General features: G+C 34.7%; 1 protein-coding gene across 1 annotated transcript; it reads left to right on the top strand.

The window, feature by feature from the left end:
- The first annotated feature begins 203 nt into the window (after positions 1 to 203).
- Positions 204 to 17,903, top strand: LOC147874008 (ankyrin repeat and LEM domain-containing protein 2 homolog). The gene is made up of 10 exons (XM_087348079.1): positions 204 to 489; positions 1,183 to 1,520; positions 3,302 to 3,613; positions 4,591 to 4,743; positions 5,637 to 5,857; positions 6,635 to 7,749; positions 8,718 to 8,888; positions 11,911 to 12,079; positions 12,512 to 12,643; positions 13,586 to 17,903. The coding sequence occupies exons 1-10, from the start codon at positions 444 to 446 to the stop codon at positions 13,773 to 13,775; spliced, it is 2,847 nt and encodes a 948-aa protein (XP_087204205.1). The 5' UTR covers positions 204 to 443; the 3' UTR covers positions 13,776 to 17,903.
- The last annotated feature ends 91 nt before the right edge of the window (positions 17,904 to 17,994 follow it).

The raw sequence follows: 17,994 nt of genomic DNA on the forward strand, positions 1-17,994 counted from the left end.
GTGAGAACCTCATATATGCAATTAATTCACTCCTTCACACTTTTATAAGCTCCTGTACTACATCCTCCATTAGCATATGAATGCCCAAGAACTGAACCATTTGCACTCAAGCCGTGAGAACCTTATATTTCATCAGGCATGATGTATATACTATCACAGATAATAACAGCATTTTACAGTCCGTGAAATTGCGTCTATCATCCCGAGGTTGGTAGGTCTCTGTGGTTGGTATTAGTAATTGCATCATAACGGAAAAACAGTTGAATTCGAGTTTTATAAAGCTTCTGCTTTGATGTAACGTCTTCCTACTTTGACTCCTTTGAAGTTCTTGTTTTATGAAAGTTATGTTACAGTAGGTTTCTATATTTAAACGCAACGTTTTATCTGTGAAGGACGCGCCAATTTCGAAACAAAAATATTGTGATACTGCTAATTCTGAAGAAATGTATTACGGTGTAAATATACCTGGTGACGTCTTGGAATCTGATGGTAAGTAGTAAATGAATATGCATTCGAAAGTTAGTTTTAAGATTTTGAATTGTAGATATAGTTTATTTACATTCCACGGATAATAATATGAACTTATGAATTTTAAATACAAGAACTAAAGTACATGGCACAACAATCCAGAAGACAGAAATCTTCATTCTCACCGCTGTGAAACCTGAAATCTTGATACGAAACCTTATTTACATATAGATATACCTAAAGGTTAAGAATTGTCAACAGAGGTAAAATCATCTACAGAGTAGGAGTGAGTTAAGAGGTAATGCAGACTTGATTACTTTGATATCATGATTTAAACTCTTAATTGTATGTGGAAGATTATTGAATGACTTGATACCTGTATAATATATTCCTTTTTGATATGTAGTGAGGTTAGGATTTGGCATTTGAAGGTCATATTTACATCTTATGTTTAAATTGTGTGCATATTTATTTCTTTGAAATTTGTCCAAGTTTTTCACCATAAATGATAGTAAGGAGAGTATTTATTCACTTGCAAATGAAAGTGTAGAAAATTTTGTAACTAATTTTCTACAAGAGCCTCTGCTTTTAAAACCTGTCGTTATTTTAATTATTTTCTTTTGGATGTAAAATAGGTAATTACAGTCTGTTGAATTTCCATTGACAGATTTATGCAGCATTTGTATATATAAACATTTTTGCTTCATTTTTCAGACACTCTGCATGTCTATAATGACAAATCAGAAGCACTGAAAATTGTGAAGAAGTACAAGGAAGCAAGGTTTAATTCCTTTAAGACAAGACAGGAGGCTGCGGAATTTGCAGTTCAACAACCTGAAATTGTAGTTCCCCTATGTATGTTATCAGAGAACTCAAAAACCAGCAGTCCTGTAACAGGAGAAAAATCAAGTCCTTTTAGAGCACCTAAATCGCAGGACTTGGTTTGGCTGAGGAAATTGATAGAATGTGGTGACGCTCACACATTCAGAACCACCATCTGGGATAATCCTCGGTACCTAGTGAGCAGTGGAGATACTCCAGCTATTCTTCAGGTATGCAGATTGCTTTCTTGTAAATAGTTTTGAAATGTATGTGTTAGTATTCTACATAGAATTCCTAACTCGGTCATCTCTGATTTTAATGCTCTTTTCATACACAAAAAATAAATCAGACTGCCCTACCAAAACATTCTGTGCAATAAAATGGTTTCACAACATTAAGAGTCAGCATCAGAAGCAGGTATTTTGAAGTTAGGTGTTTCTTTTATTTTTATATGTGTAGTTGGGAGCCATCTATGAATGACTAAATGAAATCCAGGCTCTTGTATGGGTGATATATAGAGAAACCAAAGCTTGTTAAAAAATTTAAGTCCATGGGTTAAGATAGGGTTATGAAAACTGGCATGAGTAATGGTTTTTTTCCCCTCTGTTATTTGTGTGTTCAAGATACAGAGTTGTTATTTTGTATTTGGATAATTATGTAAAAAAGCAATTTAGCTTATGTATATATCACTGAGAACTTAAAACAAAAATTATCTGTTGTTGATACTTCTCCAAGGTTTCATTAATACATTCAAAAGAATGGGTTAGAATTGCATAAGAAAATAAAGAGAAGAGAAACTTCATTATACTATTGCAAGATTAGAGCATTTGTCAAGAAATCACTGGTATATCTAGTCTAGCAATATGATGTTTCGGTCTTCTCAGCAAGAACTGCTATAAACTTAATGAAACTTCACCTTTTTCTGTAACAACCACGAGACCCAGGTATAATAATACATTTTTGCAACTGGTTTATGCAGACAATGAATGAAGATTCACTGACCCACAAGTACTGTTTTTTACTGACAAAGCCTTGTATTTACTTAATTGGACACATGAACACACAAAATAACTGATTCTGGTGCTCAAAATACCCTGGAGTCCTTCATTATATTCTGCTTCAACATCCAGAAGTTGGTGTTTGGTGTGGAATCAGTGTATGGTGAATAATTGTCTCAGTTTTTCTTTTATGGATAGTCTTCACTCAGGAAGTTATGTTAATTAGATTTTGAAAAGGATTTTCCTTAAGTTAACAGAAAAAAAGAAAGTGTATGGTTACTTTTAGCAGGATTCAGTGAAGGTGAACACAACCGATAACTCTGTGTCCACAATAACTGACATGTTTGGTGAAAAATGTATTAATGAAAGTTTATGACCAACTTGTTTCCCAGACCTCACACTGTGTGATTTTTATTTATGGGGTAGCTTGAAAGACAAAGTGCATAAAATAAATCAAAGAAAATATTGAGGACACAATATTCAAGATTTTCCCAGCAAGCAGCAGTGTTTGAACTGGAGTGTGCTTTGCTGTGCATTTTTATTAAAATAAAAGTCAATGTTGTTCTTTGACATTTATCTTGAGATCCAAATGTAAAACAGAGAAGAACATCCATGTTCTTCTTTGATTTCAACTCTTATGGGGATTTACCATTTTTTCTGGGTACTTTCAACCTTAATTCCACCGGAAACTACAGTAAGATGTGTCACAGTCTTTTATTTATATATTATTTATTTATTTTACGTTAGCTGTAATTTACCCTATAAACTTATAAATCATTATGCTTTGTTCTGCCTGACAGTCTTATTGGTAATATTTATATTATGGTAAAAGTGAATAATCTATTCATTATCAATAATGACATGCAATTATAGAATATCGCTAGCAGAGAATTGTACATAATTGTCAGTTATTATTCATAAGTGATATTTAATCACTATTACTGCACATTTACATGACAGATGATCAAATTTAAATAATTTATTTACTGTTTCTTTGTCTTTTCTGGGTTTAGGAAGGCTCACGGTATAACGCAATGCATGTAGCAGCCAAGGCTTGTGACGCACAAATATGTGATCTAATTCTACAGACAGTGAGCAATGTTGCATTTATTCAGTTGCTGTATGGAGATGATGATGCTGCCAACTGTCAGGACCGAGCTCGTATCTTGTTGGATCTTTACCTGAATACTCCTGATAAGGCCCTCAATGAGACTCCAATACATTTTGCAGTTAAATTAGGAGCTGTTTCAGTTGTAGATGTATTGGTGTCTTATCCACAATGTGATAGACATGTGAGGAATAAATATGGACAAACACCAAGAGATGCAAGTAACATGTATTTTCATTATCATATATACATCACAGTATTCTTCAGGAGTGAGTACTTGGTATAAAATGTTTATGTTATTCTTTGTGCTTCAACTAAGAAGAATGTGATTGGTTGGGAATGTAGTATGATGGGAGAATCAAGAAATATGTACAAAGTTTTGTTTGGGAAACTGTAGGACAAGAGGTCAAGGCATAGGTGGAAGTTGGTCAAAAGTATTATATGAAAAAGTGAGGGCCCATCAAATTCCATGAAATGAGGGAATATTTTGACTATTTGAATGACAGAAATTTTTAAGGAAAAGTCCTCTACCTTCGAGTTAGTTGGTCCAAAATATTTCTCAGTTTGTTAAAAAAGTGATCATATAACCCAGAAATTTAGTTCACACCCAGTGTTATTGATTTTCATAAAAAATTAAATTGATTATATAATAAAGTATTTAGCACATTGACATTTTAAAATATTTTTTGTAATAATTTGTGAAGGCCTTTCTTTTAGAGTTTTACCAAGGATCTCATTTACGTGCTTATAAACCTTTTTTTCTCTACACTTTGCATAAAGTGTTTAGAGATGTCAGTGATGATGAAATTATAAATACTCTACAGTATATGATTCCATTTTAAAGTTTAGAAATTTTATATAATTGAATGTGATGTGACGATAATTATGAATTGTGAATAGATAAGAATCTGTCATGGCTTATGTCAGTTCCATGAAATTGCCTGGAGAGACTCACAAACAGAAAAATGACAATCCAGATAGTCATTAGACTGGTCAAGATTCAAACTAGCTAACCTCGCTAATACAAATGTGGAGTGCTGCCAGAGGACCAGTCTGCTTGCTGAGATGTAGCATTTTACATAGCTGAAACAATTAAAATAATGTGGCTACTTCCTGAAACCCGTTATATGTACATAACGTTATTTCTATCTTACTTACCATACTCATGATTTCTCCTTCTTCTTTTTTTTCCAGGTTATCTGCAGTCGTGTTTCCTCTCCAGATGAAAGTCTAAGGCAAAAACTGTCAAATTTACTGGATGGCATGTTTTATGTTCCTGTACTTAGATCAGAGGATAATTCTGTACAGCCTACTGTTGGTGATCCATTCTCTCCTGCTTGCCCTCTGGTTGGTAATAAATTGTTTTTACACATGTATTCACTATGCAGGGTCCTGTCGAGAAATTTAAATTAGTCAGAGAATTCTCTCATATAAGAGCACGTAGTTGACAAAGTGTCAATTGCAAAGTGAAGCTGAGACAATTCAGGGTGTTCACAGGATGTCTGGAGATTCATTTCTAGCGGGAATGTTGACAGTTACTTCTGTTACCATGTTTAGACCCCACACACTGCTTATTTGATGGATGCTAGGAGGTTTATGTGTTCTGTCTCATGTATTGTGTGTGTACTTCATATGTAACCAAAACTATCAAATATAACAGTTTGTAAAATCTTTTACTTAACGTGAAATGTTTTGTCACAATTTTTTTTTTCGTCATCATATTGCCTCGCACCGAAGAGTACAGTTTAAATGTGTTCCTCTCAAAACACCTTGATTAAAGCTTTTTTGAGTTTTTTTGTAGATGTTCTGTTTTTATGTGCTTAATAGCTGTTTTCCATTATTTAATTGTATCTTGACTTTATTATATTTTGAATGCCTTCTGAATTTATTTCTTGTTATTTTTGTTTGTCTTTGCATTTCAGTTTTCAGTTCTATAGGAAACAATCTAGGGGCTGTGGTCTTTTAGGTAGGGTGATCACCATGCACCACCTACTGTTATCCCCCTGGTCTATTCTTGGTCAAGGAGACTGGACTCCATGAGCTGACAGTGCATATATATCTATACTACACCCACCCAATCACCAATCAAATCAACCTGTCAGTCTCTGGTGTTGGAGGCAGACACAGTCTGTGAAATGCAGAAAATTAACTTCATACAAACATGGCTCATCATCAGAGGAGACGTCATTCTATTAATTTAGTGTTTGTTCTAAAATGTTTCTAAATTGTTTATTCATCAGGTATTAAAATCTGATCCACTTAATGGAAGAATGGAAATCCGGGCTTATGCAGGACCAATGAATCATGAGAAAGCAGTCGTGTTCCGGAAGAAGTGGAAGACTCCTCCTCGGATGCCTCGGACTCCAAACCAGAATGCCTGCAGACAGGCATATAGAGGAAGTCTGAGTTGTCATGCATTTAGACTGCTGGATGTTGAGAAAGGATTAGAAAGAGTTGGCAGGTGGGAGATACGGACGACTTCAAGCTTATGTTTCTTTCACTTTGCTGTAGTGAGACACTGTTTGCCCAAATCTAAGTGGTTCTTGAAGTCAGAGTTTCAAATATAGAAATTATTTTACTCAACAAACAGTTATATTCTTATGTATTATAAGATAACATGCACTATGACCTGAGAAAGGGCAAGAGTATTTGGTGCCCCATATGAACCTTTAGCCTTGCACGTCCCAGTTAACCTCTAAAACCGAATATTGTGCATATGTAATTTCAAATGAAGTTTAGATTATGAAGCAAAATGATATGTTACTGTTACTGAATGTATACATTTTAAAATTTAGAACCTCACGAGACAGGAAAATGCTGACTCCACTACTCACACATCAGCCAATCATAAGTAATATCAAGCATTGTTGATGGTAAATTACAAAGCCATTTATTCTTTCCTTCCATTTTATCTTTCTGTATTTAGATGCGTGTTTTATTCTACTTTATGCTGTTTCTCTGCCTCTTATCATTCATTCAGTTTTGTTGACAGTGTTCCTCAGTTTTTCCATATAAAAATAATTGGATGCAAGAAAATGTTTTTACTATTTTCACATGAAATAATATTAGTATATTTGTTTTGGTAGTAGAATGGTGTCCTGCTCAAAGAGTTTCAGTTAGTAGCTTGATGTTATTGGCCAAAGAAAATTTTGACCATGAAGCATAAGGCAAAGGAAGAAAATATCTGCTTTACTTTGCCCGAAAGTATAATATATTTTGTGCCTGTGATTTCTTACAGGGACCTGGCTCAGGAATTCAGGGTTGGTTGGAATGAATATTGGCCATTTCTTGATACATTTACAAATTTGGCCTCTGAGGATGGGCTTCAGAAACTTGAGGCTTATCTCAAGAACAGATTTCAGGAGGCTGCACAGAAACCATATTCAACCAAGGAGTGTTATGATAGTTCAGAATGTGTAGTGAATGGTTGTGTATCATCTTTAACAGAGTATAGTGAAAATCAGTCAGTTGATGATGAGATTAGTCCAGTGTCAAATCTGTGCCTTGCTTTTAAAGCGTGCAGTCTGTCGGACACCAGTCCAGTTAAACCACTAGTAGAGAATGCGTTTAAGACCAAATCAAATGTGTACAGTCATCGAAAAGTGGATGCAAATGCTGGCATGGAAGGTGAAACTCTGTTGAATCCAGGTCTTAGCCCATTCTTATGTGTAGAAAAATCTTGTTGTGTGTTCGCTAAACGAATGTTTGATGGACTCGCGGTTGTTGGTCGTAGTGTACAGGTTAGTGATTCAGTGCCTGACATGCTTCATCCAGAAATTAGGCATCTGCAAGATCTTGTCAGCAGTTTTAAAGATGACGACAGATTCGTATCTGTCGATTTTAATCTCGTTCACTCTCGAATCGCCGTAATCGTAGCAGCAAAGCTTATTGAGCTTACTAGTGATGAACTGGAATTTGTTGTGTCTGATCTTCAATCTACAGTTTCCCCAATGTCATGTTCTTATTCAGATGAAGAGGATGATGTGAGCATATGTTACCGTGATGCACATGCGTATGCTGAACACCAAAGAAAAACCAATTGTGAACGTAATCAGGTAAAATGTATTGCCGAGTATATTCTTTGCGCCTTAGAAATAGAAGAAAATGATAAAGACACAGACAAAACCAGTGGTGCTAAGAAAGATATCCATGTCCGAACAGAAGAAGAATGTATGAGGATTTGGTCTGATGCTTCACAGTGCTTATGCTTCAGACAAAATCATAATTTTATGAGAAATGCTAGGAAAGGTTGGTCCTTCAAGAGAAATCATGTGCGGTATACATCTGACAAAGCTAACACACAATCTTCATCAGATGGAATTACAAGACGACTTACATTTGTAGAAGATAATGGTGAGTTTTTGACTCATGCATATTTGTTACGTTGTTTGCATAAGATATATGTCATGGTGTGTTGGTCTGTAGAATTTAATTTTATTTATTATTTGTAAAAATTACATTAGTTTATGTAACGTACCTTTATTCCACCTTAAAAATGTAGTGATACTCGGGGATTAACAAAGCACTGCAAATAAATATATATCCATCACCATTTTAGTTCCATCTAGTGATAATTCTTCATTATTTGAACCTCTGAACTAAAGGAAGTAAATGCTGAATGTGACTAAAAATTGTTTATGTATGTATTTATTTGTGGTTTATTTAATGATACTGTCAGTAGTTCAGATTACTTAGCATCAAGAGATGAGATGAGTAATGAATAATGAATTGAAAGGATATGGAAGAAGGTGGACATGGTCTGATCCCAGAATTTGCAGGGAAGACCTGAGTAAAACCATGAAAAACCTTAGGATAACTAGTCTGCAGGCTAAGATTTAAATCATATGCCCCAAATATGAAGCAGGAGAATTACAGATTTTTTGTTGGAATCAGTTCGTGTGATGTAGGTTGAAGACTTTGACACTCCCAAATGTAACTGAGCGACCTTTGTAACAAATCAAATTTTTATCCATTCACGCCTATACTCGTTGCATATACTGGTCTCTTTCTTGAAAACATAAGTCCATCAAGTGTTAGGGTTTCCAGTGACTGGAGTTTGAAGAATCAATTTGTCCTTGATAAGTTTAGAATGTCTAAAGAGAGATTTTTAGCAGTACCAATATTTTACTTGTGTAGATGGTGCTGTGAATGCTGTAAATACCATTGCATTCTATTCTTCTTCTGTGACACTCAGGGGATTTTAGACAATATAATTACTGTTACAATTCATCTCCTTCCTCATATTCATTATTGTTGATCCTATTAGCATATTGTACATTATAATAAATAATGAAGCTAATTAATTATGTACTTTCCACTAGATTCTGACCAGCAGTGTGATAGTACAAGAATTAGTGAGATGGAAGGTTCCATTCATGAAACACACTGTAATCTGAAAGTGAGCAGCTTTAAAAAGAGACAGACATATAATTCAGAAACTAATAAGTTACATAAAATGACATACATATCATCAGGTGGTGAGTTTTCAGAAGGTAAGATTTCTGATCCGTGTTTTTATGTAGATGTCTTTTTAAAATGGAAATTTATGCTAATATAAGTGCTGGAGACTGAATATTGTATATTACAGCGTTTCTCAACCTGTAGTATGCGAACTAAGTAAGAAAAGCAGAAGATAATATTAACATAAATAAGATTTCCATGAACGAATTTGGTTAGTGGTACATTTAGTGTGTTAAATTAGAATTAGTGGTATGCCAGCGAAAAAGGGTGAGGACCCCTGATTTAGTGGAATACAGGGCTAGTCTAAGTGATGTTCACGATATGAAAGAAATAATACGTTGAATGAAATTCTGATGCACAAAATTGGTACCAATGGAAAGAGAAACTCTCCAAGTTTTGTTTCAGTACATCAGAGGTGTTCAATGCGAGCCCCCTTGGTAACTCGGCACACATCCAACCTGTAGTCGAGTTCCTCCCAGACACGTTGCAGCATATCATGATCGATTGCTGTAATGGCTGGTGGCAAGGTCTGTGGTGAGGGTGGTACGAAGACTATCTTTGATGAACTCCTACAGAAAAAAATCACAGGGCGTCAAGTCCGGTGAATGTGTAAATCCAGGACACAAAAGGCTTCTCTGCCTTCGATGGCAGTAATTTTCTGTCATATCGCCCCTGGCGGCGAACAGTGTTACTATGCGGCCGCGAAGTATACCAACATAAACTTGGAGAGTTTCTCTTTCCATCGGTACCAATTTTGTGCATCTGAATTTCATTAAACATGAGTAACATGTGTTTCAAATTGGGAACATCATTTAGACTAGCCTTGTATAAAGACCTGAAGGGACTAGTTGTAATTTACAGAATGTAGGGGTTCTGACAAACACGTAAAATCGATCCCCTAAATTTGGGTGGGGAATTAATAATAGAAATCATGCACAGATCAGAAACATGTTCCATTAATTTTTGGTTTCCTCTAAAGCATGAGGCTTTAATTATAGAGAAGATTAATTTCTGTATTTAAATAATGGAAATGTTATAAATCCAGTGCTGTGTTCTATGTTCTAAATTTTATACATTGCAGCCCTGTTACAGATAAGGATTTGAACACATGGACAACCAGGAAAATTATCTCCATCTACAAAATTTATGGCCAGGAAATTCTGGAATTTATTTGGAATTATAGTAGTGCAGTATCCTGAAAATAAAGAATATTTTTCATTTGGCACTGTTGAGTGATAACAAGAAATATTGCAAATATTTAATATAATAATTTCATAAAATTTGCCATGTTTGTTGATGTAATATGAAACTCAGTTTACACCTGTTACTGTCCATACAATTTCAGATATATGTGGTGTGAATATTCTCAGAAAATATGTGGTCCTCATTTTATAATAGTACAGAGAAACTAAGTGTCATTATTTTTCTCCCTGTCTATTGCCATGTGATGTAAAGCATGGATTATCAACCTTTGAAGACCCTGGAATTACATTTATCCTTTCTTATTGACTTAGGGGCTACATATTGTAACTGACAACAATTTTAACTTTCATGTTAGTTTATTGAAAATTGTACTAACACCAACAGTTCCACATATTAAATAATTGTATTTGTAAATTTGTTGATGTTGGTTTTATTAATCACTTAAAATTAGTGAGATTTTATTTTCATATGGCAGTGAGTATGAAGATGCCTGTCTTCTGGGTTGTTGCACCGTGTATAGTCTGGTAGAAGTTTACAGGCGTTTCAGAAGTATTTGCTACCTCCATCATCGCACCTCTGAAATGTTAGTAAACTTCTACCAGACTACATGGAGCAACAACCCAGAAGACAGGAATCTTCACACAGGAAAAATTAATTTATCATGGTACATTATTAAAAAATGTGGGCAGGGCACAGATACCAGGTTGGGAAAACCTGTTGTAGATCATCAAGCGTTAAGAGAATTGATTAAGGGGTATGGTGCTGAAGCAAGAAAGGGCTCCTCCTCTGTGGATTTGGCAGGGGAGGAATAAGGAAGGCAGTGTGCTACATAATTAAATACTGTAACTGGATACAGTTCGAAGCGCAAAGGAACTTCCTTGAAGATGTTAAACTGATGTGTGTTATTCGACAGTTACCTTCATCTGTAAATTTGAAACACCCATGTTTCAGAAGCATGCTCTGCTTCCATCATTAGGTGAAACTGTTAGGTTGTATGTATCAAATCTAAAACTTCTTGACGATGGTGAAGAGTCATTTGAATAAAAAATTTCCTTGGATATTATCCATCGTCTATATTTACTAGACGATGGATAATGTACACTGTTGTGTCAGTTTAATGATGCATCTTCATCAAAAACCTTTAGACTTCTCTTGAATGTATTTCCATGTATTTATGATGATGAGCATGATCTTTTGTATTTGGTAGCCTACATTTTTCATGATATATCATGCTCATAGCGCCTCATACTTCAGAGGCCTGGGTTCATTTCCAGGGCATTGTCACAAAGTAACAGTGAGACATATATTTCTCTGAGTTCTTTGGTATATTCTGGCAATTACCTCTGACCCAGGACTTTACTGGACTCAGAAGTGAAGACATTACACTGTTAACTGGTCAGAATATTTCTTTATTATGTAGCATTGGCTGATGAATGTATTTCTATTACTAGTTTGCAAATTTGAAGTAACTTGTAAGATTTAAGGTTTTCACAGCTGTGAGTATGAAGCTTTCTGCCATCTGGGTTGTTCTGCTGATTTCATACTGCCTCCATCATCAGAGGATGACGGACCACAGTATGACCCCTGAAACGTTGGTTAACATCGACCAGACTACACAGCGCAACAACCCAGAAGACAGAAATCTTCTTGAAGTAACTTATTTGCACACCAACATATTCATTCATGTGTAATTTCAAATGCTGTGTGTTGATAAATTCTGTTTTAATATTAGTTCTTTGTGTGAATTTGGAAGATGATTATAGACCATAGACCATATAATTTTATGAAATGTATAGATGGTAGCCTCTAACAGATCATGTCTTATGCATGTGAGTTTTATTTGTATTCCAGATGATGATGATGATGATGATGATGAAGAATATTTCACACCACCATCAACACCTGAAAAACTCAGCAGAAATGAAGTACATTCATACTGCGATGATGATGATGATGATGACGACGACAACGACGCTGAAATGTTAACACCAGACGAATGGCCAGATGTTTTTATACAAGGGTAAATACTGAATGTCACATGAAGCAAAGAGTAGAATAATTTGTCTACCCACTACTACTGCTACATTTATTTAACCAAAATGTTGGGGAAAGTTTTTTTGCCAGCTGCATAGAATTCATATTTGCCTGGTCAGCAGTTTGTCGTTCATGAAATCTATATCTGACAGTGAAGTACCCAAACACACTAATTATTACCTTATTTTTGTAGACAGTAAAATTTTAATCACTTAAAGTGGTAATGATTGCAAGAAACTGTGTTTTGTTGTTTCCTCATCTTGTAATTTTCAAACGCCTGTGCTGCCATGTAGTCTTATATGTGGTTAGCAACATTTAGATCTAATGATGAAAAATCTGTAACCACCTTAAAGAGTGCCCAGAATACTAAGTATATGAGCACAAAATAGTCTTATTTAAATATAATTTTTTTTTCTAGTGACTCACCTACCAAGTTGGATGCCACTGTAATGCAGGCATTGGATGGCTTAAATATAGACCCTATAGAATATCCTAACATTTATAGATGGCGACATTTGGTTTTGCTGTACTCTGAAAGTGTGAGAGCCATGTAAGTAATGTGTCTAATGTAAATAAAATTAGTTAGTATTAAATCAAAATTACATTTACGATAATTCCAACTTTTATTTTCTGACCATGGTTCCCAAAAAATTTAACATTCAATTTTTGTATGTACTGCATTTTTCATGGACAATCCATAGTACTCTATGTTGCATGAAGTGTACAAGTTTAATTTGATTTGTTGTCCATTGTTTGAATTTGTATTATCTTTGTACACAATATTAATTAAATTTAAAAAAAGAATTATGAACACGTTCCTAGCCATCCATAGTATTTCATCTGTTTTCACTTTCAAACTAAATAGTAAATATCTTGTTTGGAATGTTCATGTGGAAATGGATTGTTAAATTGTGTAATTATGCTTACAAGGGAATGGTTTTAGCTTTAATAATATTTCTGTTATGTTCCACTTTGAAGTTTCTGATTGTTAAATTGATTTAAGATTTTTCTTGTATTTCGATAAACACAGAAAGTTTCTTAAAAGTCCTTTTTGTCAGAGAAGAGTTTCTCATATGTGCATATGGATAATAAGAAGAAGACATGTATAAAGTGAAGCTTTCATGATAGACTCTCAGGTTACAAGCCATGTCAGATGGCTGAATGGTGAATGAACCATATTTTCTGTCAACATTTTGAGAGAAATCTCTGTTCTCATCCTCAGGGCTCAGAATTGTTACGCAGCAGCCTTGAGGATGAGAGCAGGGGTTGTTTTTGAAACGTTGGCAGAAGATATGGTCTATTCACCATTCAGCCACCTGACGCGGCTTGTAACCCGAGTCTTTCATCAACAAGAAGACATGTTTTTCAAATTTTAAACTAAATGTCTATGGAAAATAAAGTTGAATTACAAAGAAGTGGAAATGGTGGACAGAATTTGTCAATGGACATTAAGAAGGTAAAACATTTTAATTATATGTCTTGTAACTTTCAGATGGTCCAGTCCTCTTCCTTCGAGGCCTAAAGAAAGAACTAGAATGCTTCAGACACCTGTCACAGATTCTTCACAATACCAAATAGGTATGCAGTCTTCCACTCCTCCACAGGCATGGCACAAAATTACAGGATCACATTCACCATTAAGTCATCAGCGGTTGGAAAGAAAAATACTTATGAAATTCTAATAGTCTATATTTTATAATTAGAAATATGTTTATCTATATCAAGATGTAGTAAATTCTGATGTTTGTACTTATAAAGAATGGGATTGTTAAATTTGTATTATCAGATATTAGACCATTTTAATGCAATGGATAGTTTATTATGTAGGAAGCACATATGGGATATTTTCACATGATCTTAAAATTTTATGCAGGTAAGGAATAAAAGACTCTTAAAAGAATAAGAAGAAGAATTGATCAGTAAAGGAAGCCAGCAATAAGAGTATTTCTTTAAAAAATTGCTCAAATAGAGATAATTCCAAATGTTCACAAATTAAACTTTAGGCTTCTTGGAGGTAGGCCCCAGTGATTCATTCACCTTTTTTGTCTCAGTTTACTGTATAATTTTTCTTGTCATTATATTATTATCAATAATGACCTGCAATTATAGAATATCGCTAGCAGAGAATTGTACATAATTGTCAGTTATTATCAAGTATGAGTTTACTTACAGTTTCTAAAAAAGTACCATTAAAAATATTACGTATTCTGCGCGGGCTTGTAACTGTTTCATTTCCTGCTTGCAGGTGAATATTGCAAGTCAATGCATTATTTAAAGAACCTCTTTCTCTATTTACAAATTTCCACAATACACTAGGAGTGTTATTTGCACTAGTTATAATGTGCTGGATGTAGTTTGCTTTTGCATTTTTTATTACATTATATTCCTTTTTATATATTTCATACTTGTCTCTATGTTCCTGAATCTTACTTTGAATGTAAAGATCATATAATTTTTTTAATTTTGTTCTTGCTGTAATAACATCATTATTTATCCAAGGATAAGGCTATTCCCCGCGGGTATATCAGAAATTCAAAATTCCCTCACTGGTTTTCGAGTGCCTTACGGTACTACATCTGGAAGAAAGATTTCTTTTACAGACGTTTTAAAAAGAATAACTCTGATTATTTTTATAGTAAATTTTCCTTCTATCGCAAGCTAGTAAAGGCTACAATCAAGTCTGACAGACATATTTGGTTGAAGTCGATTGACGACAATTTAAAGTCGCAACCCAAGCAATTTTGGAAATACGTGGCGTCACGTAGAAAAAGAAATTCCACCTGTATTCAGCTTGAGGTTAACGGCACTCATTTGGCTGAACCCCATTCTGTTGCCGATGCATTTGCTAAGCATTTTCAGTCGGTCTACAGTACCTCTTTAGGCGTATCCCCTTCCCCTGTGGAGTCCTCTGACTTCTTGTCTTTAGCCCCTTTCTCCGAATTGGACATTTGTAAAGCAATTCGTCGTCTGAGACCTTCCAAATCTGTCGGACTTGATGACATTCCTAGCTTTGTTATAAAGGTTTGTTCGGAGATCTTTGTTCCTGTTCTCAAGCACATCTTCAATATAAGTTTAACGCAGAATTATTTCCCTATTTTATGGAAACAGGCAGCAGTAGTTCCTGTTTTTAAAAAAAGGTAACTCTGCCACTGTTAGTAACTACCTACCCATTTCTATACTTAATACTTTTTCCAAATTATTTGAACTTGTTATTTATGATCATATCTCACATTACATAAAGTGTAAATTAAATCCTTGTCAGCATAGTTTTACTAAATCTAAATCTACAGTTACTAATCTCGTAACCTATCTTGATTTTATTAATCCAATAGTTGGCTCCCAGGGTCAAGCTGATACTGTTTATTTTGATCTTAGCAGTGCATTTGATCTTGTCCCTCATAATCTATTACTCAACAAGCTCAGTGCTTTTGGACTCTCTGATGGTTATGTACACTGGTTTCGTAGTTACTTAACCAACAGACAGTCCCAGGTTCGCGTTTCTGGAACTCTTTCGTCTCCTTTTGTGGTCCTCTCTGGTGTTCCACAGGGATCTGTTTTGGGTCCTCTACTTTTCAACTTGTTTATTGATGACATATGCCAAGTAATTAATCATTCTAAATGCCTTCTTTTCGCTGATGATATCAAAATTTTTCGTGCCATTAAATCTCCCGACTGCAATGAACTTCAAACTGACATTGACTCGGTACAAGGTTGGTGCACATGAAACTCAATATTAGTAAAACTACAGTAATTTCCTTCTCCAGGAAAACCTCTACTTTTATCTTTGATTACAAACTTTTTCAGTCCTCCATAACACGTACCGACACTATTAAAGACCTGGGAATATTTTTTGACTCCAAGCTCCAATTTCACAACCATGTTGACCACATATTTTCACATTGTATTAAGTTGCTGGGTCTTGTTCGCACATTAACCTTTTCATTCTCTTCTCTCGATTGCCTGTATATGTTATATGTAACCTTAGTTAGATCCAAGCTCGAGTACGCCTCGGTCGTTTGGAATTCTATTACGATTACTGATGCCAACAAACTGGAACGTATCCAGCAGAAGTTTGCAGCCCTTTGCTACTATCGTTTCCTCCCCCAAGTGCATTACAGCTATGCTGATGCTTTAGAGTATTTAAAACTCCATACCCTGCGTAAGAGAAGGCATTGCAGTGATGCACTGTTCCTTGCGCAGGTTTACCGCGGTTTTAAACACTGTCCTTCCCTTCTGGAAGCTGTCGGTCTCCGCATCCCTGCTCGGAATCTGAGAGATTTTTCTATGTTCAGTGTTAGCCCTTTGATCAAAAACAGTCCTTCTGCTAGATGCGCATCAGCTGCTAATGTTGTCTGCAGGGATTTGGACATATTCGAGACGAAAATTGTCACACTTCTTCACATTCTATAATAGTATAATTTACTTAATTGATTTAAATTATTTTTACAAATATCCTAATATATTTAGTTGCAATTTTCTTGTGTATTTATGTCCTCCGTAACAATGTATAATATATACTGCTTGTTTTATCTTTTATGCTTTTATTGTGTTTATGCGCTCATCTTTGTGCTGTATCTGTAATTGGCCATCTGGCTGTTGATACAGCACACAAATAATAAAGAATTGAATTGAATTGACTTGAATTGAACATTTAAAGCACTTACAATATTTCTTCTAACTTTTGGACAGGCTATATTAAAATAATAGTTAAAAATACTAGAGAAAGAATCCCATTTTTTCTCTACATCATTATTCCAGAACACTTCAGTCCAAGTTTCATTTTGTATTAAAGAGCAAAGGCCTAGTACATTGGCTTCTGATACATTCCTGCCCTCTCTATAGCATCTGATTTGTTGTGGTATAGTCATATTAATAGTTATACATTGAGCATAGTGATGTGAAAGTAGGCTGTTTATTACATCAGTTGAATAGCAGTGTGAAGGCATGTTAGTAATGATTTGGTCTAAAATTGTTGCCGTACTTTCAGTTACTCGAGTGGGTATATTTATTGTCATAGTCAGATTAAACGCATTTATAACATCTAGTAACTGTTTGTGGTCACACCCATCTTCTTGAGTATTTATGTTAAAATCACCTACTATTATAATATAACAATCTTTCTGTACTAATTGCTCAAGAATACCTGTTAACTGTATGAAAAATTCATGTAATACACCACTTGGTGATCGATATAATGCAATAATTTTTTTTGACGTAAATACGTCTATAAGGAAGGGTCATTCGGCAAAAAAGTGTAACGAAAAGGTGCAACAATGGAGCCATCTTGATGCTCTCTTTCTCATTAATATATTTAAGGATAAAATTTGCTGCCCATCCGTTTTGGATTCAGTTTCTCTGCGCGTGCCCTCCAGATGCACGTTTTTTTGTTTATCGTAGTCTTAAAGCTAGTTCCTTGTTTAGGTGCGCTTCTGCTGCGAATGCAGTCTGTCAGCGCATCAACATTTTTAGCAAGGAGAATATTTTTCTTAGGCATTTTATTTAGCCAATTTCCTTTTCTTTCCGTTTTTTTTTTTTTTTTTTTTTACTAAAGTTTCATTTGGATGTATTATTTATATTTAACTGTTTTTAATTTGATTATTATATACTTAGGCATATTATTCAGCTCATTTGCTTGTTGATTATTTTGTAACAAATTAATGAATTGATATATTATCATTATTATATTGTACATCTATATATTTATTTTATTGTTTGTTTGTTTTTGTATTGTTATGTTTATTGTTAGTGCTTGGCTGTTATTGGCCTCTTTTGGATGTTGCCAAGCACTCTAATAAATGAAATGAATTGAATTATTATTATTATTATTATTATATACCAACAAACCCATACAGCATTAAAACCAAAGACCAAAAATGCTGCTCACTGCTGTGAGAACCTCAT

This window comes from Zootermopsis nevadensis, unplaced genomic scaffold, assembly GCF_977971745.1.
Source record: "Zootermopsis nevadensis isolate Lab colony 2312 unplaced genomic scaffold, Znev_1.0 Znev_ptg000012l, whole genome shotgun sequence".
In the NCBI taxonomy this organism is placed as follows: Eukaryota; Metazoa; Arthropoda; class Insecta; order Blattodea; family Termopsidae; genus Zootermopsis; species Zootermopsis nevadensis.

What these genes read in the sequence shown, in the direction of transcription:
- LOC147874008 (XM_087348079.1), top strand. Translation starts at nt 444, where the DNA reads ATGTATTACGGTGTAAATATACCTGGTGACGTCTTGGAATCTGATG. An exon ending in AGGTGGTGAGTTTTCAGAAG is followed by an intron (nt 8,889 to 11,910) that starts GTAAGATTTCTG and finishes TTTGTATTCCAG; the next exon opens with ATGATGATGATGATGATGAT. An exon ending in CCAGATGTTTTTATACAAGG is followed by an intron (nt 12,080 to 12,511) that starts GTAAATACTGAA and finishes TTTTTTTTCTAG; the next exon opens with TGACTCACCTACCAAGTTGG.